We start from the raw sequence: 27,692 nt of genomic DNA on the forward strand, positions 1-27,692 counted from the left end.
TTACATCTCCTTCATTGATGATTGCAGTAAGTTTTGCTATGTTTACTTGATTCATAGCAAAGATGAGGCTTTGAATATGTTTAAGACATATAAGGCTGAAGTAGAGAATCAACTTGAGAGAAAAATCAAGGTACTTAGATCAATTAGAGGTGGGGAGTATGAATCTCAAGCCTTCTCTGATTTTTGTACTACACATGGAATTGTACATCAAACAACAGCTCCTTACACACCACAAGAAAATGGTGTTGCAGAAAGGAAAAAAATAGAACTTTTAAAGATATGATTAATTCCATGTTAAATAGCTCAGGGCCTTCACACAACATGTGGGATGAAGCATTACTTACTGCAAGTAGAATTTTAAATAAAATTCCACATAAGTAGACTAATAAGTCTCCTTATGAAATATGGAAAGAAATAATACCCTTATAAAACATTAAAAGTGTCGGGTTGTCTAATAAAAGTACAAGTTCCTTTACCAAAGCGAACTAAACTTGGACCAAAGACTATTGATTGTGTATTCATTGGTGTTGGGAAAGATTGCGAAAAAACAAAGAGCCAATAAATAAATATGGCGCTCCCAGGATCTGACTTCTCCCAGCCTTGTGTAAATAAAATGGACAAAATTAACACTCTATCTTCCACTAAGAAAAATAATGGGAATACAAAAATAATCTCATCAAACACCGGTGGCTAAACTCTCTCTTGGTTTTTCTCTCAAGAGGATTTTCTCTCTCACACAAGTGAGGTTTTCTTATCTCTCAAAACTCTCTATGTTTTGGTTTTCTAAAGGATGATTTGAACTGAAGGAAGGCAGCTGCTTTTATAGCCAATGTTCCTGACAAATTGGTGGCCTTGCATGCGAGAGAATTTTCCTCATTTTCTCTTCCGTTCGTTTTCTTCAAATTTTCCTGTCTTTTATTTTATTTTATTTTAATATTTATTTTTCTTCTTTTTCTCTCCTCCACTAACGAGGGAAACTCATCAATCTCCCCCTCCCAACTTAGGTGGAGGGCTCCAGCAGTCCAGCTGCTCTTCTACAAAATTCGTACTTGTCCTTAGGTAAGGACTTGGTCATCATATCTGAACTATTGTTATCAGTATGGATTTTCTCAAGCTGTAATTGATTTGACTCCAACACATCACGTATCCAGTGATATCGCACCTCAATGTGCTTCGACCTCGAGTGAAAACTCGGATTCTTGCTCAAGTGGATCGCACTCTGACTATCGCAATGCAAAATGTATTTGTGCTGCTCTTGCCCTAATTCTTGTAGGAATCGCTTCATCCAGAGCATTTCTTTGCATGCTTCAATAGCTGCAATAAACTCTGCCTCTGTAGTTGATAGAGCAACACATTTTTGTAACTTTGATTGCCATGAAACTGCTCCCCCTGAAAATGTAATCAGGTATCCTGACGTAGATTTTCTGGAATCAAGATCTCCTGTCATGTCTGCATCTGTGTAGCCAATCAATTCAGGTTTTCCACCTCCAAAGCACAAACTCATTTTGGAAGTACCCCTGAGATATCTGAGAATCCACTTCACAGCATTCCAATGCTCTCTGCCTGGTTTAGACAGGAATCTGCTTACAACGCCAACTGCGTGCGTTATGTCTGGCCTCGTGCAAATCATTGCATACATCAGACTACCAACAGCTGAGGAATATGGCACCATAGCCATGTTTTCTTTTTATTTCTCACATGTAGGACTCTATTTTGAACTAAGCTTGAAGTGACTAGGAAATGGAGTAGAAACTGGTTTTGCTTTATCCATGTTAAACCGCTTTAGTACCTTCTCGATATAACTTTCTTGTGATAACCTCAACTTCCGATTTTTTCTATCACGGGATATACTCATACCGAGGATTCGTTTTGCGGGTCCTAAGTCTTTCATAGCAAAAGACTTGCTCAACTCTTTCTTCAGCTTGCTAATCTTGTCACTGTTTTGTACTACGATCAACATGTCATTGACATAGAGAAGAAGTATGATGAATTCACCATCATCAAATCTTTTCACAAATACACAATGGTCTGAAGTAGTCCTTCTATATCTGTGTTCAATCATGAAGGAATCAAACTTCTTGTACCATTGTCGAGGCGTCTGCTTGAGTTCATATAAGCTCTTCTTCAGCCGACATACCAAATCTTCTTTTCCTTTGACTTGAATCCTTCTGGCTGCTCCATGTAGATTTCTTCTTCAAGATCTCCGTGAAGAAAAGCTGTCTTCACATCTAGCTGTTCGATCTTGAGATTCAGGGTTACAGCTAAACCGAGAACAACCCGCATGGATGACATCTTCACTACGGGTGAGAAAATCTCTTCAAAGTCAATTCCTTTCTTCTGACTGAAACCTTTCACAACTAGCCTTGCCTTAAACCTGGGCTTAGAGTTGTTTTCTTCCGTCTTCAGTCGATACACCCATTTGTTCTTAAGTGTTCTTCTACCTTTTGGTAGGTTCACTAGATCATATGTGTGGTTCTCATGCAGAGATTGCATCTCTTCATGCATAGCTTTCAACCACTCATCTTGTTGATCATGAGTCAATGCTTCTTTATAGAATTCTAGTTCTTCCCCGTCTGTTAGGAGAACGTAATCATCTGGAGAATACCTACTCGGAGGTCTCCGTACCCTGGTCGATCTTCTTGGTTGGAATTCGGCCTCTGGCTCTTCATCGGCTTGTGCTTCTAGCCCTTCATCCGCTGCATCATCTATTATACCATCAGTTGTATGACCATCACTCATGTCACCATCAACTGGTTCATTTATAATAGGATCACTAGCTAGATCATCAGTATCATTGGATTCATCTCGCTCGTTATTGTGTCCAATGGGGAAGGAACTGGATCTAAGTTAGCTGGATATTCTCTAGGATTATTAGGTTTATCACCTCTTCGAATGTCTTCAATGTTCTGATCTTCAAAGAAGACAACATCTCTACTTCTAATAATCTTTCTAGCTACAGGATCCCATAACCTATAACCGAATTCTTCATTCCCATATCCCACGAAGATACATTCTTTTGACTTTGGGTCGAGCTTGGATCTCTCGTCTTTAGGAATATGAACAAAAGATCTACAACCAAAAACTTTTAGATGATTGTAGGAAACGTCTTTTCCCGACCAGAACTTGTTCGGGACATCACCATTCAAAGGTGCTAAAGGAGAAAGGTTGATTAGATCAACCGCAGTCATCAAGGCTTCACCCAAAAAACTTTTGGCCAGCTTGGCATGAGATAACATTGTTCTTATTCTTTCAACAATTGTTCTGTTCATTCTCTCAGCTATGCCATTATGTTGAGGAGTCTTCGGAACAGATCTTTCATGCCTGATTCCGTTACTTCTACAGTAGTTTCTAAACGCCCATATATATTCTCGTATGTTATCGGTGCGAATACATTTGAAGCTTCTACCAGTCTTTCGTTCAACGCTAGCATGAAACTGCTTGAAAACTTCATACACTTGATCTTTTGTTCTAAGTGCGGAAGTCCATACCTTCCTGGAATGATCGTCAATGAAGGTAACAAAATATCTTGCACCACCAAGAGTACTAGTGGTCATAGGACCACAAACACCAAAGTACACAACATCCAATATATTGGGTTTTCTTTGTGCATGACCATGTTGAAACGAAGCTCTATGCTGCTTTCCAGCCAAGCAATGCGTGCATGATTTTAGAGGCATGCCTTTCTTCATCCCAGTCAGTGCCTCCCTTTTGGCTAGAATTTGCAGCCCTTCCTCGCTAATGTGACCGAGCCGTTTATGCCATAGCTCGATTGATTCTTCTGCGAGAGCATTTACGTACCCATTACAAACTTTTGCATGTGTCATGTATAGGGTGTTCTCCTTCTTTCTTCGTGCTAGGACAAGAGAGTTCTTGCTGAGTTTCTATTTCCCTTTAGCAAAGACATTGGTGTATCCTTCATCGTCAAGTAATCCAGTGGAGATTAGATTGAGACGCATGTCTGGAACATGTCTCACATCCTTGAGGACCAAGTGACAACTTGTGTTGGTTTCAAGGGAAATATCTCCTCTTCCCACGATCTTGGACAATTTGTCATTTCCCATCCTCACATTACCAAAATCTCCATTGGTGTAAGATGTAAAGAAGTCCCTCCATGAGGTGACATGAAATGATGCACCAGAGTCCACTATCCACCATGTATCTTGAGAGGACAAATTAACGAAGCCATCACCACATAGAATAATTACCTCATTTCCACCAGAGGTAGTTGCGGTCGTGTGCCTAGCATCACTCTTTTCGTTACCTCTATCTTGCTCTCGTTTAAACAACCTGCACTCTCTCTTCATGTGGCCTATCCCGCCACAATGGTAACATTCTAGGTCCTTTCTTGTCTTGAACCTTCCTCTCGAGCCATCTCTTGTCCTGCCCTTTGACTTGTCTCGCTTGTGGAATTTTCTATTGTTAGTTCTTCCACGATACTCTGAGACGAGGGCTTTTGACTCGGCTACTACACCTTGTTCTTTCCTCCTTGCTTCTTCATTGAACATGCTATCTTTAACTATGTCCAATGTAAGAACGCCTTGAGGAGCTGAATTGCTTAAGGATACTATTAGTGTATCCCAGCTATCAGGCAAATAGCTGAGTAACATTAGTGCTTGTAACTCATCATCAATCACCATCTTCATATTCGTCAACAGGTTGATCAAACCTTGGAAGTCACTGAGATGCTCGGTAACACTTCGACCATCTCTGTACTTAAGGTTTACCAACCGTCGGATAACCGATGCTTTATTTTGAGCGGTCTTCCGCTCGTACATGGACGACAATTTTGTCTATAATTTGTATGCATCCGTCTCTTGTGCCACATGGTGGAACACACTTTGATCCACCCATTGTCGGATTTGTCCGACAACTTTTCTATTCAGAATGCTCCATGCATCGTCTGACTTCCCTGCTGGTTTTTGTCCCAGCAATTGAAGGGGCTCATACAAATCCTTGCAGTAAAGGATGTCCTCCATTCTTGGATTCCAAATGGAGTAATTGGATGCAGTTAATTTTAACATTGTTGCTGATGATGATGACGATGACTCCTCCATCTTAAATTACACAAGAATATAATTTTTTGGGCCAAAGCTCTGATACCACTTGTTGGGAAAGATTGCGAAAAAATAAAGAGCCAATAAATAAATATGGTACTCCCAGGATCTGACTTCTCCCAGCCTTGTGTAAATAAAATGGACAAAATTAACACTCTATCTTCCACTAAGAAAAATAATGGGAATACAAAAATAATCTCACCAAACACCGGTGGCTAAACTCTCTCTTGGTTTTTCTCTCAAGAGGATTTTCTCTCTCACACAAGTGAGGTTTTCTTATCTCTCAAAACTCTCTATGTTTTGGTTTTCTAAAGGATGATTTGAACTGAAGGAAGGCAGCTGCTTTTATAGCCAATGTTCCTGACAAATTGGTGGCCTTGCATGCGAGAGAGTTTTTCTCATTTTCTCTGCCGTTCGTTTTCTTCAAATTTTCCCGTCCTTTATTTTATTTTATTTTAATATTTATTTTCCTTCTTTTTCTCTCCTCCACTAACGAGGGAAACCCATCAATTGGATATGCAAACAATAGTGCTGCGTATAGATTTCTAGTAATGAAATCTGAAATTCCAAATATACTTGTTAACACTATCATTGAATCAGTTAATGCAGAATTCTTTGAGGAAATATATCCTTACAAAGAAAATAAATATGGTTCAACTAGAAAGCGGTCACATGATCAAAGTCATGATGAAGGTTCTTCCTCAAGAGTTCAAGAAATAGATTCTGAGCCAAGAAGAGGAACAAGAACAATAGTACCAAAGAACTTTGGACCATATTTTCTTACTTTCTTGTCTGAAAGTGAAGTAGAGTCCATTATGCAAAATAATACATGGGAATTGGTTGATTTACCTTCTCGTAATAAACCAATTGGACACAAATGGATTTTCAAAAAGAAGCTCAAAGCTGATGGCACCATTGATAAGTATAAGGCAAGTTTAGTTGCCAAAGGATATCGCCAAAAGGAGGGGTTGGATTATTTCGACACTTATTCTCCAGTTTTGCGTATTACATCTATTAGGATGTTAATAGCAATTGCATATGTTTACAAATTGGATATACACCAAATGGATGTAAAAACTGCTTTTTTGAATGTAGATTTAGAAGAAGAAATATATATGGAACAACTTGAGGGGTTTGTGATTCAAGGACAAGAGAAGAAGGTGTGTAAACTTGAGAAGTCATTATATGGACTTAAACAAGTACCAAAACAATGGCATGAAAAGTTTGATCGTACAATGTTGACACATGGTTTCAAAATCAAGGAGTGTGATAAATGTGTCTACATTAAAAGCAATGGTAATACTTGTGTCATTGTGTGCTTGTATGTTGATGATACGTTGATAATGGGAACAAGTAAGGATGTTATCAATAATACTAAGTGTTCACTCGTTTTGATTTTAATCCTGTGATGGTACGGTAAACTTCCCCATTGGCTTGACAAACATTGGTGGTCAACAAGTCAACTTTCTTTTTTGCGTGAGCGTGCCACTGTTAGCAGTTTAAAACCCTAGCAGACTTCTAAAAGATAGATAACTTGCGCCCCAAGTTACTGATTCTTAACAAGCAATTGTGAATTTGGGTGAGGAATATCTCCCAAGTAAGTTCTTTTCTTGCATCTGACTGGTGAGGACTTCACAATTTTTCACAGTACAAAATTGGTAGTTCTGGCTAAAATAGATAAAAACAAACAAACTGTTTAGGCATAACTGCCTATTACAGGACTCAAAAAGCGAAATGGCAACTCCGAAAAAGACAACAAAATGTTGGATTTCGATTTCTACCTGGGTAGCTGCCTCTGAACTAGGCTAGATTGGATGTCTCTATGCTGGATTGAATCGTCAACACCTTCAACTGATGAGTTTCAGCTGGAAATCGATACTAACGTTTGAGTTTGGCAGAGCTTCAATTTATTTCGAGCCATGAAAGGCTTGTTGAACAGGTAGAATTGAGGCCTCTTTAGTCTGGAGAGGACAGAAGTGGCTGGATTGATGGTTACTGAGCTGGAGCTGCGCTATGTTGCCTGTTCTGCTTGACCAAGGCTTTCTTTAAATTTGTTGAGGTTTTCATATTTGTAAAAACTCGGACTCTGCTTGACTTGGCTTTGTGCTGAACCAAATTTGTAACGAAAGAATCTTGCTTTGTAAAATTATTTTTCTAAACTGAACTGAAACCAGAGATTTGAATTCTAGCTGATTTGTTTCTTGTGGATCAAAGAGCTTTGGTTGCTTTAGGGTTTGGAAGCTTTTGAGATCAGTTGATCTTTTTGAGTTTGTCAGTTGTGACTTTTGAGAGTTTTTGTCTTGATTGATTTTTGGCTATCCTTTGATCTATTCACCTCCTCTCATATTTATAGAAAATGCCGGAGTGGTGTTTTTAATCATTAATAATGGGCGGCAGATCTTTAAAAAGATTTTTTTTTCTTTTTTCAATGTCATAAAAGAAGGAAGATATTATTTCGGCAGAAGAGAACCATCAACAATCAGCTTTCATGGAGGTCTTTTCCTTGCTTTTTCTGAAAGAAAACCAACTCTCTTTGTTTCCTGTTTGTTTGTTTGTTTGTTTGTTTGTTTGTTTTTTTTTTTTTTTGTAAAAAAGAACACAGTCTGTGATGATAGTCAACTTGCTTTTTCTAGTGAGCAACCTCCTTGCTCCCTACTTATCTCTTGAAAACGTAGTCTGCTTATCTCTTAGAAAGGCCATCTGCTTTGGTGCAGAGTTTCTCTGTATATAAAAAGGGGATTTGATCTTCTTTCTTTGGCTGCAAAAATGGGGAAGTCCTCCTATAAGACATGCCTTCATTAACTCCCTATCAATTCCTCTGTGATAGTTGAAACTTTTGACTTTTCCAAAGTTAAAAAGTCATGTGGGGCCTCTCTTGAGAAAAAGATATGCTGACTTGCCTTTTTTGGGGTAAAGATCAAATGATGTGAATTTTTCAAAAGCTGGGCTTTTATCCAAATTTGTGTGTGTCAGTTTTTTAATTGTCAATAATGGTATTTTTTTTCTCTTCAGATCATGGCTATATTTGTAATCTATTCAAAAAGGTTTGGGCATTTTCAGTATCTTGGTTTTTTTACTTCTGATTCCTGTAGATGAAAGTCCAAATGTTTTGTTCATGGGCCTCTCGACAAAAATGGGCTGTCGTGCAGAGTTTTGGCCCAAACACTAAGGCAATGTTGAACTCAAGTTTTGACATGAAGGACTTTGGTCAAGCAGATGTCATACTTGGAATTGAAATTAAAAGGAACAATGATGGTTATATCCTTACACAATCTCATTATGTCGAAAAGATCCTCCGAAAATTTAGACATTTCGACAGTAAACCTGCTGCAACTCCATTTGATGCCAATTGTAAATTAAAAAACCATGTTGGTGATGCCATTTCACAATTGGAATACTCCCAAGTGATTGACAGTCTGATGTATGTGATGAACTCTACTAGACCTGACATAGCTTACTCGATAAGTAGGCTTAGTAGATATACAAGCAATCCAGGACATGAGCATTGGAATGCTTTGATAAGGGTGTTACGATACTTAAAGAACACCATGAGTTATGGATTGCATTATACGAGATAACCACATGTTTTAGAAGGATACAGTGAAGCAAATTGGATTTCTGACAATATAGAAACCAAGTCAACTAGTGGATATGTTTTCACATTAGGAAGTGCAGCAGTATCTTAGAAATCCTCTAAACATACGTGTATAGCACGTTTAACAATGGAATCAGAGTTTGTAGCCTTGGATAAAGCAGCTGAAGAAGCTGAATGGCTTAGAAACTTCCTTGAGGATATTCCAATATAGTCCAAGCTTGTGACTGCCATTTGCATACACTGTGATAGTATGGCTGCCCAAGCAAGAGCCAAAAATAGTGTCTACAGTGGAAAGTCTAGACATATAAGGCGAAGAGACAATACGATTAGACAGTTGCTCTCAAATGCAGTCATTTTCATTGATTATGTAATGTCCAAGGAAAATATAGCAGATCCTTTGACAAAAGGCCTACCAAGAGAGCAAACTCTATATGCATTGAGGGGAATGGGTCTAAAGCCAGTTCAATGAATCAAACCGGGCAGAAACCTAACCTAGTTGATTGGAGATCCAATGGTCTAGGTTTAATAGGAGAACTAGTTGGGGATGATTCAAAGTATTGAACACACAAAATGCTCATTTCTATGATATGTGTGTGTTGTCTGTTGATGATTGAGGGTATGCTTATGCATTAATGACATTAATATCTTGTGATCAAGAGGAATATGACAGACTATTCTTTATTAATTTCACCTATATAGGAGTAAATGTGGGGTCGTATTTTTGAGAGTTAATATGGCTCAAACTCTCTAAAGCTCCTAGGAATACCGGAATTTGTTCAGGACCAAAATAAACATAAACGTATGAATTGACGTGTGTTTGATTTGATATGTGTGAGATATATTATCTTGGTTTACTAATAGGAGTGAACAGTTCAAGTTCATTATATCCATTACGTCATCCGGTAGGCCCAATATATTTTCACTAGGGTAAGTTCAAGTCTGAAAGACACTTCTCCTGATGCATATAATTTCTACTACCTCTCATGTGATCCAGGCATCATTTGCATTTAAATTTCCATTCAAATGTGGGGCATGTTAGGTGTTTGAATACAAATTTCAACTCAAATGTGGGGTATTGTTGGTTTTTGCAAGGCATTGCAGATATGTTTTGAGTTGGAAAACTATAGTTCCTTGAAGGTCTTTATAAGATCTACTCTTGGAAATAGAATAGTTAGGATTGGGCTATACAAGTGGCCCAATTGAGTGGCTTGTTGGGTTTGGCCTTTGGGTCAATGCCCAATTAGTTGGGTCAATGGTTAATTAGTATATATAAATAATATATATTTAATTAGTCAAAAGATGGGCCTCGGGCTCTGTTTAAAATACATAAAAAATGCAGAGTTCATTCTAAGTCTGTAGCTTGAGAGATAAACATACAAAATTCGCCAGAAATCAAAGCCCTAGTGCTAGGACTTTGTTTCAAGATAGTTGTATCTTGGTGGAGTAGATGCCTGCACAACTACAAGCACTGAGTAGGGGTGAAATTCTGTTTCAAGGACATTGCGATTTGCAAGCCTCTATCCGGAAAACCAGTCAGTTTTGTTTTACTGTTTTATTTAATTTCGCGATTTTGTTTACTGTTTAAATTAATTGTTGAATTACATTATTAGTGTAATATTAATTGTTGTTTCACCATCATGAATTTCATACTTGCACCCAAAATCTGTGTCTAGACACCCAAGTTGAACACTTACCCTAACCTGCCAAGTTGTGAGATCCACGAAAAGAAAAATTCGGGCATTTGCATTGCTGGAACGATATATATGTTGTTTACATTGTGTGATCTTAACACGTGGTCATCATCTCAACAATGTCAACACAATAATGGCAACACATGTCGGACCTCGAACTTTTACTCACGTCTCGATCTGTTTGCCTGACTCATGTGTTGCCATCATACTTGTTTATTCGATTCACACGTAACACAATTTTAATTATTCGATTGCACACTTCAACTTGTAAATAGGCAAACCTCCTTCATTTCTACACCATTTTACAAATGGGAAAATTTTAAAAATTGTCACAAGTGGAAGAATGCAATAAATGAAGAAATGCAAGCGTTCCGTAATAATGCTACATGAGAACTTGTCTATGTTCGAAAGAGGCAAACAAACTGTAAGGCTTAGATGGGTCTCCACTAGAACTGGGCATTTGGACTGGAAACCCGATCGGACCATCCAAACTAAATTAGCGGTCCGAGTCGTTTGATTTTTTCAAACTGTAGGTGCATAGATGGGTCTCCACTGTAAAGCTTAAACTAGATGGTACAACTTAAAGATACAAGGTAGGTTGGTAAAAAAAGGGTATGCTTAGAGAAACTCTAGCGCAGCAGGCTAGCCCGGGTAAGAGAGGGCCTGAGGCCCTTTGCGCGATTCCAGGGGGCTTTCACAGCCTAGGCAAATGGTGGGGGCCACCAAATCGGGCAAGCCCAAAGGCAGATTGAGCCCGAGCTCGTGCCCAAAGGCTAATGACGTTAGCGCAAGGGTTTGAACAGCCCTGCTTTCCGCCAACAGCTACAAGCCACATGGCACGTCCTGGTGTGTTCGATCCTAATTTCTCCTCTAATCCAAAGACTGCCAATTTTTGTGTAAAAAAAATTCGAACATTTATAAAAAAAAAACCAAAAAATTCTGATTTTTTTTTTCTTCTATAAATATCTATCAATATTCTTCACTTTTCACACCAAATCTTCATACAAATTCTTCTCCTTCCAATATTATTCATTTCCACACTAAAATTTCTATTACTTAATTTCATTTGTGTAAAAATACAAATGACCTCTTCTATCAAAGTCGGAGGGTCGTGGACAACCACGGAAGATGTTTTGTTGCGTGATTGTTGGGTCCAAGTTGGTCATTGTCCGATCACGGGCAATGAGATGAAGTTCTCTCATATATGGAGAAAAATTCATGCCGAATTTTGTGGAAGATCAGGTTCGGCTCGTACGGCAGTTGGACAATTCTTCTATTGCCAATACATATAGTCGATGCTTCCAATCATGCTTGGAAAACCCCGAGCCTTGGATTTTTGTAGAAGCCTTTAGGGGTCCCTAGGCGTAGGTTTACGGAGATAATCCCTGGAGTAGAAAGTTTCAATTGCATCACAGAATCTGATCAAGCTCTCTAGGATAATGGATTTCCCCATTCTAGCAATCTCATTTACTTGGTCTGCAAATGTGCCAAATGCCAACATCCATAAAGAAGCTGTAAGTTTTTGCTCCAGAAGAATACCCAAAACCCTAGTAGCATTATACTTCTGAACAAAGTATGCATCGTAATTGCAAACATCATGCATGATTTTATTGAATAAATGGGGTTGCATTCTATATTACTCTCGAAAATCAAAATTAGAGTATAATCAATTTGGGATAAAGTAATCTTCCAAGAGATTCTTACTCCCGAGAATGCCTATGTCTGTCCATATTTGGGCCACAACAGACTTGTGAACCACTGTGGCCTTGCCTTGATTAATGGAGCATGCCATGGCAACTTGATCATAATCTTCTTCCTTCTTCCTTCTCCCTTTCTTCTTTAGCTCGTTTGCGCATTCTTTCTTCATTTTCTCACTCTTGCCTCTCCAACAACCTCCTTGTGTAAGACATTGAGAGTATAATGTGTTTTCTAAAATATGATAAATGAAAGGATAAAGAGGATATGATGTGAGAGGTCTGAGTTGAGGCTGTGATTTTATAGAGGGATTTAGAAGATAGAGATGACACGTGGTGCAATTTTAGAGGGTGAAAATTTTATCTGAAATATGAGATTTGTATTTTATAATAAATATCGACACGTGACAACTGAGAATCTTATCTGAATTTGAAATGTCAATTTTATAATAAATATGGACATGTGACAATCGAAAATCTTATTCGAAAATTTTATCCGAAATATCATATGTGAATTTTATAATAAATATCGACATGTGGCAACTGAAAATCTTAACCAAATTAATCATTTAAGTATATATATATATATATATATATATAAGTGAATAGTAATTGCCCTTTTCCATGGCAATGAGTGGAAACACAACTTGCCTTTTGCAAGGGATGGCACTATTCACATGAATAGTAACAACCCTTGCTTTCCCTTAGCCTTTGCCATGGTAAATGGGTGGAAATGCTCTTAGAGCACCTTTACCCCAAAGAGTAAGGGCAAGGGCCAACACTATTCACTTTAATTTATTTTCTATTTTTTATACTTAAACTAGGCCTGGCAATGGGTCATGTCGTGTTGGGTTCGTGTCGTGTCGAGATTTTAAATAAGTTAGAAATGATCAACCTGAACACGACCCGTTTAATAAACGGGTCAGAAATTATCAACCCGAACACAACCCGTTTATAAACGGGTTGACACGACCCAACCCATGTAACGCGTCACCTTTTCATTTTTTTTTAATAACTAAATCAATAATTTTAATAGTTTGATAAAACTTCCCCCAAATACAACCTAAGTAAATAATTAAATACAAATACATATTCATCAGTTCAAGTTCAACTCCAAATTGAATAGAAAAGTTCAAGTTCAACTCCAAATTGAACAGAAAAGTTCAAATCAAGTTACAAAAGTGAAATAATTACAACACAAAATACAAATAAAAACCAACTTAATAACAATCAGTCTTCATCTTTCATTCAACCACATCAACTTTGTCCACCAACAGTGACTGTATTAGAGCCCTCTGCAGAATCTGTAGCATTTATTTCCATCTTGCTAATATCCTCAGTCAATTCTTCTAGGTTGGGTGCTAAAGTATAATTTTCTACAAATCAAATAATAAGGATTAAGCTGATGTCGAAAAGAAACAGATACAAGAAATAAGAATCAAAGTTTGAGCAAATATACCTTTGCCAAATATCCAATCACGCGTACAAACTAGTACCTCAACATTTTTAGGCTTAAGAGCACTACGATACTGATCAAGCATTCTACCACCAACACTAAATGCTGACTCAGATGCAACTGTGGATATTGGAATAGATAGTAAATCACGTACCAAAATTGATAGTTCAGGATATCGAAATTGGTTCACTTTTCAGAAATCAAGAAAATTCAACTTTGTCTTCCTATCAATTTTGGGCTCATCCAAATACAATTGTAACTGAGTCTTTTGGGCAGAAGTGTAAACTCCTCACTTTCAAAGTTATCAAATTCCTATAAAAAAAAAAATTATAACATTAATATGAGCACAAACAGTCAAATGTATATTAAACTTTTATGTATTCCTATGAAAATAAATAGTTATTTACCTTCATAACATCCAAGCATTCTTTAGAAACCATGTCATCAACATGAGAACGAGCACCAATTGAGACACTTGAAGTACCAGAAACAGATTCAGAAGAAGTATATATCCGAACATATAAATCAAAGAGAGAAAACAACATATCACGAACTTTAGTCATTTCTTTGGAGTTGTAACCATACAACCTTTTATAACAAAATTTCACAAACTGAATTTTGTATCTAGGATCCAATATTACAGCAATTGCAAGGATCAAACTATACTCTTTCCAATACTTCGAACTTTTCCATCATTTGAGTTGCCATAGATTTCATGAAACTATCTGAATCAACCTTCGCCTTTTTCAACGTATCTTCCACCACAAAAACTTGAGGAAAATACAGATTTGCTGTTGGGTATTTAGTTCCAAAAAACAAACAAGTCACATCATAAAACACCTTAAGAAACTTGCTAAGTTTTTCCAATTTTCCCCATTCATCTTGAGAAAGAGAATGTTTGTAATTAGAATCACTCAATTGTAAATGCAGAAACGCACGTTGATAATAAAGTGCACTGTTAATCATAAGAAACGTGGAGTTCCATCTAGTGGGTACATCTTGACGCAATCCCCTTTTACATTCTAAAGAAACTTGTGCAGCACAATCTAGGAATTTTTGTTTCGTCCCTTGTGAACCTCTAACATACTTAATGCTTTCCCTAATTTTCCCTACATAATCATCAATGTGTTTCAACCCATCTTGCACTATTAAGTTAAGAATGTGAGCACAACATCGAACATGAAAAAACTTTCCATTCATTAATAATGCATCCTTTAAATTAAGTTGCCCCTTCAGTAACTCAACAAAAGTATCATTTGAAGATGCATTGTCTAAAGTCAATGAAAAAAGTTTCTTTTCCACCCCCCAATTAGTCAACAACCTATAAATTTTCTCACACAAAGCAACGCCAGTATGAAGAGGAGGCATAAAACTAAAATTTAATATTCTTTTCTGCAATTTCCAATTAACATCAATAAAATAGACAGTGAGACAAAGATAACCATCTGTGGTTATAGATGTCTATAAATCAGATGTCAAACAAACTCTTCCAGGAACTGAATCCAAAATTTCCTTAAGCTTAGCTATTTCTCTATCATAAAGACTCAACACATCAGCCTTTGCAGTATTACGAGATACCAACTTAATATCAGCACAAACATAATTAAACAGTTTGCCTAATTCCAGCATACTCAACAAACTGAAAGGGTAGGTCATGCATGATAATTGCCATCACTAATAATTCACGAAACTTGATAGGATCAAACTTGGAAGACCTTGTTAAGATAGCTCCATCAGATTTAGATAATAATAACTGGCCTAAATCACGAGTATCAGTTTTCACTCAAGATTCAATATGACGCTTCAAATTCCCAGTACCATATCTACTATCACACAAATATTTTTGACCACCTTTCAAACACTTTGCTCTTTGCTCATTATTTTCATCTATAGGAATTGAGTCCATACCACTGATGTGAGTTTTCTACACTGCTTACCATTCTGAGTTACAACTGCATTGTTGTTGTTTGATGGATATGAATCAACCACATTGTTTCTAACTTCTCCAACTCCACCTTTAGCACTTTCGGATGCACCTTCAAAAGCATCCATTCCACGATCCACCTATATGAAACATAATAATTTTATATTTAAAAAAAAAAATCAAGCAGAATCTGTGCAATAAAACAACAATGAATTTAACAAAAAAAACACTTACAAAATTATAAATTCCAACACCTCCAATCAACCTGAAATGAAATAAAAAAAAAAAAAGTCCAATACCATAAATAAATTAGAAATAGAACAACAACAAAACAACACTATTAATCTTGATGCTGTTGTCTGCCAGTACATTATTGATGGGTTTCACTGGCTTTATTTCACCACTATCATCACATTCACAATCTAATATTATAATAATTAGTTTCTCTTTAACAACCCAAAAAAAAAAAAAAATTCAGAAAACCACCACCAATCTAAGATTCTAAGACAACGCAAACAAAATAATCAGAAACCAATAGAATAAACGAAAACTGGAAAAGGAATTCCGTCAAATGCAAACTAAGCACAGGAAAAAGAACCAACCTTTGAATCTGATTTGGGTATCGAGACCAACCCTCTGGTTATTTGTTGAGAGGTGGACGAGAGAGAGTCGAGAGGTATAAGGAAATGAGACCAAAGCAGAGGGAGTAAAGAGATGAGGCTTGGATTGGACTTGGAGAGGAGAGAACTGGTTTGGTGAGCACTGAACAGACTGAGGCTAGGTGGCTGTGTGAAAAGGTCATTTGTATCAGAGCGTATAAGTGAGAGGCTAAGGTTATGAACTTATGCATATATATGCGTGTTAATATTTTTTTTTTAAAAAGAGGGTATTAAATTATTTATATGTATTCTGCTTGGGTTTTAGTCTTTTAGGGCTCGTTTGGTACACAGGACTGTCTTGGCATGGACTATGCTTAGGGACTGACTTGGCTTGGCTTGGCTTGGTCTAAGTTGGATAACACTTATCCTGCGTTTGGTGTATGCTTGGACTAGGACTATAATTTTTTTATTTTTTCAAAAATATATATATATATGTATATATGTATTTTATAATATATATAATATATATATGTATATACATGTATATAAGTATATTATAATAATATTATATATTTTAAATAATATAAACGTACATACATATATATAAGTGTATATAGGTGTATATATGTATATTATAATATACATGGGTATAATACATATATACATATATTTATATATATGTATGTATATTATAATATATAATATATATATGGGTATGTTATAATAATAATAATAATAATAATATACATGTATATATGTGTATATATGTATATTATATATGTATGTATATATACATATATATTATATATATATTACAAAATACATATGTATATATAATATATGTATATATATTATATATTATAATATACGTATATATATACGTATATACATGTATATAATATATGTGTATATAGGTGTATCTATATATTATAATATATACATGGGTATAATACATATACATATACATATGTATATTATAATAGATAATATATATGGGTATGTTATAATAATAATATACATGTATATACGTGTATATATGTATATTATAATATATATACATATAGTATAAATATATAATGTATATGTCTATATACGTGTGTATATGTATATTATAATACATACATGGGTATAATATATACACATATATGTATATATACTTATATATATATGTATTATAATAATATATATTACATATATACATGTATGCTATTATTATAATATTAATATGCATGTGTATATGGGTATATTATAATAATAATATACGTGTATATATCTATATGTATTTATATATTATATATGTATATATATGTGTTTATATATACATGTATATACGTGTATATATGTACATTAATATATAATATAATATATATTACATATATACATGTATACATGTATGCTATTATTATAATATTACTATGTATGTGTATATGAGTATATTATAATAATAATATATGTGTATATATCTATATGTATTTATATATATTATATATGTATATATGTGTATATATATACTTGTATATGTGTATATACATGTATATATGTATATTATAGTATATGTGTATGTAATAATAATAATAATAGTAATATATGTTATTAGTATTACAATATAATATATGCATCTCATACATTGGTAAACATAGGACTAGCTAATCCTCACTTTTTACATGGGATTAGTAGTCCCCTCCTAAGGAGGTGTTTTTGGTGGGCCCGGTATTAGCAATCCCATCTAAGACTAGAATTAAATGAAACAAACGTGGTACTAAATTTAATCCAAGCCAGTCCAAGCCAAGCCTGTGTACCAAACGACCCTAGAGTTTGCAAATAAAACGGGTTAACGGGTTTGATGTAGGTTGACACGACCCGTTTAATAAACGAGTTAGACAAGTATTATAGCGGGTTGACGGGTTGACCTGAAACCCACCCCTTTATTAAACGGGTTAGAACGGGTTGACCCGAAATTGACCTGTTTTTTTATCATGCGGGTTGAACCCGCTAATTTCTCGTGCAGGTTTCGAGTAGTGTTCGAAATTGCCACCCCTAACTTAAACCATTAATTTTGGTAAGATTTTCGGATAAAATTTTTGGTTGGCATGTCTCACTATTTATGATAAAATTCTCATCTCAAACTTCAAACAAGATTTTCGGATAAAATTTTAGGATAAGATTTTCAGTTGCCACATGTCCATATTTGTAATCACACTCATCATACAATTGAAATACCTACTCACTCATCATACAATTGAAATACTCCCGGTTCTCATAGTCCGACACAATCGAGTACAAGGACGACTCAATCATTGGCTGAGGTGGTTCCATTGGATCACGATTGGGGGAGTATTTTCCTTCGGAGGACGTAATAGTGCCATTATTTCAGACATGGAACGCACCACTGGAACTGACTGCGGGCATTGTTCACTTGAGGAGCCATGGGTAATGGTTTTCCTCTGTTTTGTTTTGCCTTGAATAATCTATTAAAAAAATAAAAGTGGAAATGCAATAAATATATAAATTTAAAAAAAGACATTAAATTGAATAAAAGGGAATTTTTTTTTTTTTTTTTTTACCTTCTTGCCAAGATTTTGACCTCTTTGAATGTTTGTCCATGACCTTTCCGCTTGATGGAAGAAGCCATTTGTATTTTTGCACAAATGAAATTTTGTAGTAGAATATTTGGGGTGAAAAGTGAAATTTTTTGGAAGGAGATGAATTCGTATAAAGATTTAGTGTGAAAAGTGAATAATATTGGTAGGCATTTATAGAAAAAAAATTCAGAATTTTTTTGATATTTTTTACAAACATTTTCGATTTTTTTTAGTCAAAAATTGGAGAGCCGTTGGATTGGATAAGATTTTTGGATCAGAGGCTCCATGAGAAGCCACGTGGCTTGTAGCCGTTGGTTTCTAGCAGATGAGCGCTGACGTTAGCCGCTAATTTTCAAATTTTTTTTTACTGTTGGCGCCTGTATTCCACACGCCAACAGTAATTTTTGTTTTTGTTTTGAAAATCAGCAGTTGACGTCAGCGTGACGTCATGCTGACATCACCAGCCTTTGGACAACAGTCCAATCAATTCTTGCACGTGAGCTTGTTCGAGTTGGTGGGTCCTATCCCTGCCCGAACTGGACATTGCGCACTGGAGGGAGGGTTTGGGGCCTAGGGCTACCATTTGGCCCGGTTTGGATTTGCACTGGAGGTGCTCTTAGGTGCAATACTTAGGTGCATTCAACTTGTTCACCCCATTGTGGTTAACAAATTTTCTTCACACACATGAGAATCATAATTATTTATTTCCTACATCATAATCTAAATGATTATATCTGCAAAATAAACAAAAAATAAATCAAATTAAGTGTTTCGATCATGACATGTGTATCGCACAGATTCATTAATCACATTGGATGGACAAGATTGCACGTAAGTATTCTCCTAAGAAATACTCAATTTTTCCCAGTGATCATTCTACGGATGAGCTTACTACTTATGATGACTTTGTCTATAGTTTATAGAGTCTTCAAATACACCAAAAAGGCCCTTGACTTACATATCAGAGGTCTCAAGTTCAAATGTCATAGTAACTTGATTGTGTGTGTGTGAGAAACTCTCATCTCCTCTAATTTAGACTATTACTTGTACTAAAAAAAGTATTAATAATAAATTTAAGGTTTTTATGTAAAACAAGTTCCACATATACTCGTTTCTATTTACGATTGGTGATGGGGGCCCATTTTTCACCAAAAATGACTACACATTAAAACCGCTGTATTTAGGTTAAATAAAATCCATTATTTATTATAGCTGAATATAAATGTATCAACCAACAAGCCCATACTACCAAAACTGAAATGGCTGCAACCTCATCTTCCAGACTTTTCTTCTTAGCCCTCTCCCTCCTTGCTTGTTTTCCCTTCTGCAGTTGCCATTGCAGTGTAAGTAATAAAAATGCAGAGGGTGGGATGATGAAAGGGATGTTTGTGTTTGGAAGTTCCTTGGTTGACAATGGCAACAATAACTTCTTGCCAAACTCTCTGGCCAGAGCTGATTACTTTCCCTATGGAATTGATTTTCCTCTTGGGCCTTCTGGAAGGTTCACAAATGGCAGAAATGTTATTGACCTTCTTGGTGGCCATCTTAAGCTACCTTCCTTGATCCCAGCTTTTGCTGACCCCAAAACTAGAGGAAGCAAGATTGTTCATGGTGTCAACTTCGCTTCTGGTGCTTCTGGTATACTGGATGATACTGGCTCCTTGGCGGTATGCCAATTTACTTCATCTTTATCATTATCATCATCTTCTTCTCTTTTTTTTTATTATTATTAGTTTCTACTTCTTCCTCTTGGACTACACATATCACCTTGAGTTCATGATGACCGTTATATATATTATATTTCAACAGTCCGAAAAATCTAGATTAGAACATGTAATTATTATTAATAAAATAGTGCTTTAAGAAAACACTAAAACGAGAAATGCTTATTTAAATAGTTAAATAATTTCGAATTTGAGTGAAATACAATGTAAACCGGATCCACTAGGAGAAAAAAACCCTCTTTAGCAATAACCGGCCAAATTTTGCTATTATTAACCCAGAAACATTCTATATTAGCAAAAGGAAAAAACAAAAACACAGACATCTTCCTTAGAAAATAAAAAGTGATGTGACTGAGTTAATGACAATAATGATCTCTATTCCAGCTGTGAAGCTTAATTTTTGGGTTACTTATTCCTTCGAAAGTGATATGTGAAAGCTACATTTTTTTGGTCGTAGTTGTTGGATATGCAAGTGTTGTATCACAAAAGCTAGGGATCCTATATACTCTATGAGCCAACCTTTTACATGCATAATACTATTTTAAATTTTATACATGGGTTAATAATGTTCAAAGTTCTAGATTTATCGGTAGATTTACAGTCTGACAATATATGTATTTTTTAATTATGATATTATTATTATTTTAAAAAAGCAGCAGGGGATTTGAATTCTAGTTGTTATATATTTTTTAATATATTATGTTTTCATGAACCCAAAGTAAGCAGAAACTGATGGCTAACATCTGATCTGACCATGTGTAAGCTAGCCATGTCTAAATTCAATTTGTTGAAATGGGGTTTGCAATTTTCAGGGCCATGTGATCAATATGAACCAGCAAATTAGAAACTTTGAGGAGATAACGTTGCCAGAGTTAGAAACCCAACTGGGGTGCAGAAGCCCTCAGTCACTTCCCAACTACTTGTTTGTGGTGGGAACTGGTGGAAACGATTACTCATTCAACTACTTTCTGAGGAGCTCCAACCAAAATGTCAGTCTGGAAGTGTTTACTGCCAATCTAACTGCCTCTTTGTCCAGACAACTAAAGGTTTGTATTTTCAACATCCCAAGTGATTTTCATAAAATTGCTGTATTTTTTTATAATAAAAAAAATTTCACACAAATTCAATTATGCAAGAAAATTAAGTAAAATATAATTGAAAATAATAATATGACAATATAAACCACCAAGAGTGGCTCAGTGGTTTGTCTGTCATTTGGGTAAGACTCTGGGGTTTAGCTGGGTTTGCTCCCTAATTCGAGTCTCAGCAGTTGCAATACCTGGTGGCTAGCGACAGACTCAGTTCTACGAGTGGAGATTAGTCAAGGTGTGCATAAGTTGACCCGAACACCTCATGATATTTATTTAAAAAAATAATATAACAATATAACATGCTAAATACGAAAAAGAATATGCATGTAGAATATAGGTAATTGTAATATAGTACTGTGTGATATAACTCTCGTCAACTATGCCATCTACTTATATTTATAACTCGAGTATATCATTTTGTGTATGGACTCCCTGTTCAGAAGGTAGTAAATGATTTGATCAGTAAATGGTGGTATTTATTATCATATGTCTGTTCCAATGCCGGGAACAACGACTGAGTCAACAAGAGCAAACAACACACACCACACAAATTAAATCTTTCAACGATTTGCTTGAGTTTTGTATGAATATAAAATACAACCTGAACCTGCTGGACGAACATGGTTCCATGTAAATTAATGTAAATGTTTTACGACTTTTCCTTTGATGGTAGAAAGACATGTTCATTTATGACGAGGCTGACATGCCACTGCTTTAGGTCATACGTGTCCATGGCCTGCCAAATGGACGGCTCAGATAGAGCTACAGTTCGAAACAATTAATAGCTGTTGGTAGATATGCAGACATACATAAAATTCAGTAATGAACCCATCCCACTCCACACACATGTAATAAAGGTTGATTACAGGACAAAGTCTTTTATGCAAAATACACATAGAACATCAGAAACAGGAATTGAATAAAAGATTTGACCTAACTAACGTTCCTGATTAGAAATCCGACATAATATATGCAAGATCTTTTGGAAAGAAAAGATTTGACCATATATTTGACAAATTAAAAGCATGACATGTGCTAATGGGATCTAGTTCAATGAAAAATAGTATTGATTTGCAGATTAGAAGACTCAAGTTCGAATCTCCGTGGCATCATATTAGTGCGTGTGTGAGAAACCCGGCTCCTCCTCTTCTAAATTAGACTATCACTTGTATTAAAAAAGAATAAAATAATTTTAATCCTTTTTCTCTGTGTGTGGCTCAAGTCACTTAAGTTAAGTGCCAATCTTAATTAATTCATTTAAAATTTATGATGATACAGAAGTTGCACAGTTTGGGAGCTCGAAAATTTGTTGTGATGTCAGTAAATCCACTTGGGTGCAGTCCAGTGGTGAGGATGAACAGACCAACACACAATGGCTGTGTACAAAATATGAACTGGGCAGCTCACCTTTTCAATTCTCACTTGAAGTCTTTGGTGGATGTGATTAGGGCAGAGATGCCTGGCTCTGCTCTTGTATTTGTCAACTCCTACAAGATCATCAGGGACATTATAAAAAACCCTATCTCCAAAGGTATATATGCAGATCTCTCTTGGCCCCTTCACATTAAACAATAAAGAAGAAGAGAATTCTTAATTATCTACTTTAACAGTGTATCCCCGAATAATAGGGTGGTCCAAAATATAGTTTTGCATGCATATATAAAGTACATTTCACCGGGGCCATAGGGGGGCCCACTTATGGCCTAGGCATGGCTCCGTCACCCGGGCTGAGGTGGTTGCTTTTTTGGGCTGCATGATTGCAAATCTTCATTAATTATAGTGTTCTCTTACCAAATTGTCTAGATAATTATAAATTTAACAACGTTCGTGTGACAATGTAAGTTTTCATGTCAAATATATTAGTGCACATACACAAACACATGAAGATTCCAATTCAGTGCAAAAGCATATATGCCTTGTGAATCGAAAGCGTGTAAATTATAATTGAAAATTCCATGGGTTACAGGATTCAATGATTCTAGCACTACCTGTTGTGAAGTGGCATCAATATCTGAAGGTGGAAATGGAATTTTATGCAAGAGGGGAGGTGAAGTGTGTGCAAACAGAAGCAGTCATGTGTACTTCGATGGCTTGCATCCAACGGAAGCTGTAAACGTTCAAATAGCAACAAAGGCCTATGTCTCTTCTCTTAAAACCGAAGTTTATCCCACTAATATTGCACGAATGACCAAATCCAAAATCTAGGGTTCTTGGTATGACCTCTGTTTGCTACACTTAGGTTTGAACTCTAAAATATAGTCTATCAAGTTGGCTTCGGAACTTAGTTAGAACTGATGAGTCCAATGGCTTTGTAATGTGTACTTGTGTAGGTTGTTTTCTGGTATGTTTGCAATAAAAATGTATCGATCATGCGTTTGTAAGGTTGGCTATATTTTAGATTATAGTGCGCGTGGGCCAAGAACTGACTAATAATCAAACAACCGAAATTGAGTGGGGAACTGACCCAATACGAGTTCTTTTCTATGCCTCAAGTAGGAGAGAAACTCTCATGTAACGGGGATAACACTTTTTGCTATCTCCAACCAATAACGCAGTGACATGTAGGATAACTTTTCCACGTGTCATTGTGTTATTGATCGAGGATAGCAAAACAGTGTTATTCCCGTTATAGGTAAGTTTTTTTCCTCAAGTAGAATAAGGACTTCAATATTTCTCTAGTACAAAAGGTAGAAACCAAACCAAGCTTGAACAAACAAAGAGCTAAAAAATAAATAAACAGTAGATAAAGTGATGAAGATTTCTTGATTCAGGTAACTTGAACTCAGATCGAACAACAAGAATCACAGTTGAGAGATTGCTCGTCAACAGGAGATCATACCAGCAAAATGTGTGGCAGAGCAAGAAAAATAAAGAACTTTGTCATGAGTTACCAACTGGAAATCCCAAAGGAAAGCGATGTGTTTATCAAATCAGAATATTTTTGTTTTGGTTGAGAGTCCACTTTGTTTGATGATTGGACGCTGCTGCACAAGAACCTGCCTATTAAATTTTGAGTGAGGAACAAATGGTGTGGAGCACGCCACACCTCTGAATCCCATTTCTCATGTACAAGTCAGTCTCAGTCAACCTCACCATGCTACCACTCGCTTTCTCTCCTTTGGTACGCTCCCCAAAACCAATAAAAGTGGTCAGCAACACACCCATTAATGTTTTCTCCGAGCATGCTTCAGTGTGTGAGAGTTAGATAAGGCTATACGAGTTTGAATGCTTCAAAATTTAGCTATGTTATACTAGACATAATTGTATTAACTTTCATGAACAATTCAACTTCATCTAAACATTGCAACTAGATGAAAGAACATCTCTGCGCTCAGAGAACTAACGAAAGTTGAGATTTTTAGCATGAAAAATATTCTTTTGAGGAAATACCAAAAGCAAATAGGAAACTTGGCCAATCTGAGGTTGTTGGATTTGACTTCGAATACAAGTGTTAAGATAATTCCGTCCAAAGTAATGTCTAGGTGGTCCAGGTTAGACTAACTACGCATGGAAAGTAGTTGTCGAGACTAGGGTAGTAAAGTTGAAGGATCATGAGAAAGAATTAATGCTGGTTTTGATGAGTTAACTTGCTTGTCGTACTAAAATATTTTGATAGTTCAAATTTTTTATGCACAATGCATTCCTAAAGATGTTTGGTTTCATCCAAATTAGGAAAATTTTTGCATATTCATCAAGGGTAAACCAAGACCCTTATAACCGATGGAGGCTAAAAAAACCATGTTGAAACTCTTTATTTTGCTATGTTTCCTTCCTAAGATAAAATGATATCAAATTGATGTCTGAATCAAACTGTGATGATTTAAGTACCAGTGCATTCCTAATTAAGTTTGTCCAATTTGGAGATATTTTAATTCCCTTGTCATCTTTTCTCACTTGTATTCTGGTCGATTGGGCTCTTTATCAATTTCTTTAATTTGTATTGTCCATTCGGACACATTTCTATCTCCTTTAATAAAAGTTTTTTCGGTCCTTTACAATTTCAGCAATTTGTTCATTGAGTTCTCACATCATGCAAGTGGAATTTTAAAGTCCTTAATCAGTCTGGGCATGAAAAGAAGTAAGATTTCATAACGCGCAAGATTTCTATTACAATTTTATCTGAATTACCTCTTTCTATTGGGCTTAACAATATTAATAGCAACATGCTTGTGCATGCACATCATACAAAACATATACCAGACCACTAACGGGCTTTGAATATTTAAAATCATTCATAAAATTTAGATTAGATTAAAGTATAATATCGTTTGTATCAAAAAAATAATAAATAAATACAAAGCCATACTTTTTGGGGTGAACAAATACAATACTAAATCAACTCTAACCAGAGCTGCTGCCTGTTGGGCTTTCCAATCTTACATATAATGCTCACATTACCTCAAGATCTCATAAGATGCAGATAGTATACTTCAAAAATTATAACCTGTCTTCTTCATCAACCCAAGTTCTCAGTGAAAATCATACTAGCATAAAATTTGGATAAGACTCGACAACAAAGCACAAAGTCCGTATTAACAAACACAAATTTTATTTAACACGGATTTCCTAAACAAAGCTCAAACACCTGACAAGATGAAACCATCGAACACAAATTGGTAGCATAGATTTCCTAAAACAGGTAACAACTCCGAAAATTGTTGCATGAAATGTCATTCGTCTTTAAACATAACCATAGTGACAACAACATATATGAGACCTCAAAAGAAAAAAAAAGGGGGGGGGGGGGCGCGGGCGGCGGGGGAGGGAGAACAGAGTTAGAGGGACATATTATGAGAAATACTTCAATTTCCCTGAAGAACGTCAGGAAACGGAAACATATCAAGATTATTATAGAATTGGTCAGGAAAAAGAAAATGACATCTGTAAATTTTCAGAACATCTGTCCATTTATCCCCATATTTTCTGCCAATATATCAATTCTTTTATTTTAATACGACCAATATTTAAATCATGCAAAAACAAAAAATTGAAAAAGAAAACCTGGGAGCTCAAACATCCTTGCACCTGAAAATAAGGCCACCATCATACAAGATAAAACAAGCAATGAAGAATTGGGACCAAAGATTTCTTCAAGAGTATATTTCAGGAAAACGCAAACATTTGGATGGTAACCTTAATATATTGTTCAAACATCATAGTACCTGAAAATAAATCTCAAACATCTCAACACATGAAAATAAGGCTCAAACATCTCAGTACCCGAAAATAAGGCTCAAACATCTTAGTACTCGAAAATAAAGCTCAAACATCTCAGTACCCGAAAATACGGCTCAAACATCTAAGTACCCGAAAATAAAGCTCAAACATCAAACAAGACAAACAAGCAATGAAGAATTGGAACCAAAGATATCTTTAAACAAATTTTTAAATGATCTTATACATAATACTTGTGAAAACAAACCTAGGTCGCAAACTAACCCAACAACGAGGAAAAGAGAGCAAGATATGTTTAAGGCACAAAAGATATAGTAAAAAGAAAAGAAGATAGAGTAAACACAGAAAATCATACCACAAAGTCAATATCATGCTCAATTAGAAGACTTACAATGACAATCAGAAAATCAGAACCCAAAGAGTTGACAGCAGTAGTTAACAAAAGAAAATTCTATTAAAGGCTACAGAAAAAGAAGCTCTTAAAATGCCTCACTTGCTTCTGTCACCTGAAAAAGGGCCCAGGACATATACTGACCATAATTGATTACCACAACGCTAATATCAGAACAATCTACACACAACCCAAAAGTCCATACATTTTCAAAAATAAGCTTAATGTATACGTTTTTAAACTGTAGAAGGGTAAAACAAGTCAAATTTATGGTGCGCCAAGCCAACCTTACTAGTTATTCCACTCTGATACACATAACAGTTAGAAACTATAGAGCAGGGATAGTATAATTAGAGACCAAACAGTAAGAGAAACTGCTTATGCTCCCCATTAGAAACTCTGCCCCACTGCAGGCTTAGGCACATCAGAAAGTACCATGTTTTTTTTTGTAAATGATGAGAACCAAGGATCCTGTTTAACATGTCCAAATAAAAATGGTTTCCTATTTTTATTATTTGGAGTGCCCTCATCAGCTCTGGCAATTGTTTAAAACGTGGCACTTCTAAGGTTTCTGTTTATTTGATTTTCAGTCATTGATAAAAGAAAATTTGAGTGGACTTAATTTGTGCTCATGTACATTGACAGAAAATGTTTGAAAAGGTTCACTACTGCTTGCTGGGCATTCTAATCTATATATAATGCTCAAACTACCTCAA

At 35.8% G+C, this 27,692-nt stretch overlaps 1 protein-coding gene across 2 annotated transcripts; it reads left to right on the forward strand.

Moving 5' to 3' along the window:
* LOC18767790 (GDSL esterase/lipase At1g29670) lies at positions 19,823 to 23,902 on the forward strand. 2 transcript variants are annotated; one of them, XM_020569712.1, is made up of 5 exons: positions 19,823 to 20,262; positions 21,132 to 21,365; positions 22,488 to 22,535; positions 22,689 to 22,941; positions 23,377 to 23,811. In XM_020569712.1, exons 1-5 carry the CDS (start codon positions 19,855 to 19,857, stop codon positions 23,613 to 23,615), a joined length of 1,182 nt encoding a protein of 393 aa, XP_020425301.1. In that variant the 5' UTR covers positions 19,823 to 19,854; the 3' UTR covers positions 23,616 to 23,811. The 2 variants fall into 2 exon arrangements, with proteins under 2 accessions (XP_020425301.1, XP_007201511.1); XM_007201449.2 differs by lacking the exon at positions 22,488 to 22,535 and having other exon boundaries at positions 23,377 to 23,902.

The sequence above is a fragment of the Prunus persica genome, chromosome G8, assembly GCF_000346465.2.
Source record: "Prunus persica cultivar Lovell chromosome G8, Prunus_persica_NCBIv2, whole genome shotgun sequence".
Lineage (NCBI taxonomy): Eukaryota > Viridiplantae > Streptophyta > Magnoliopsida > Rosales > Rosaceae > Prunus > Prunus persica.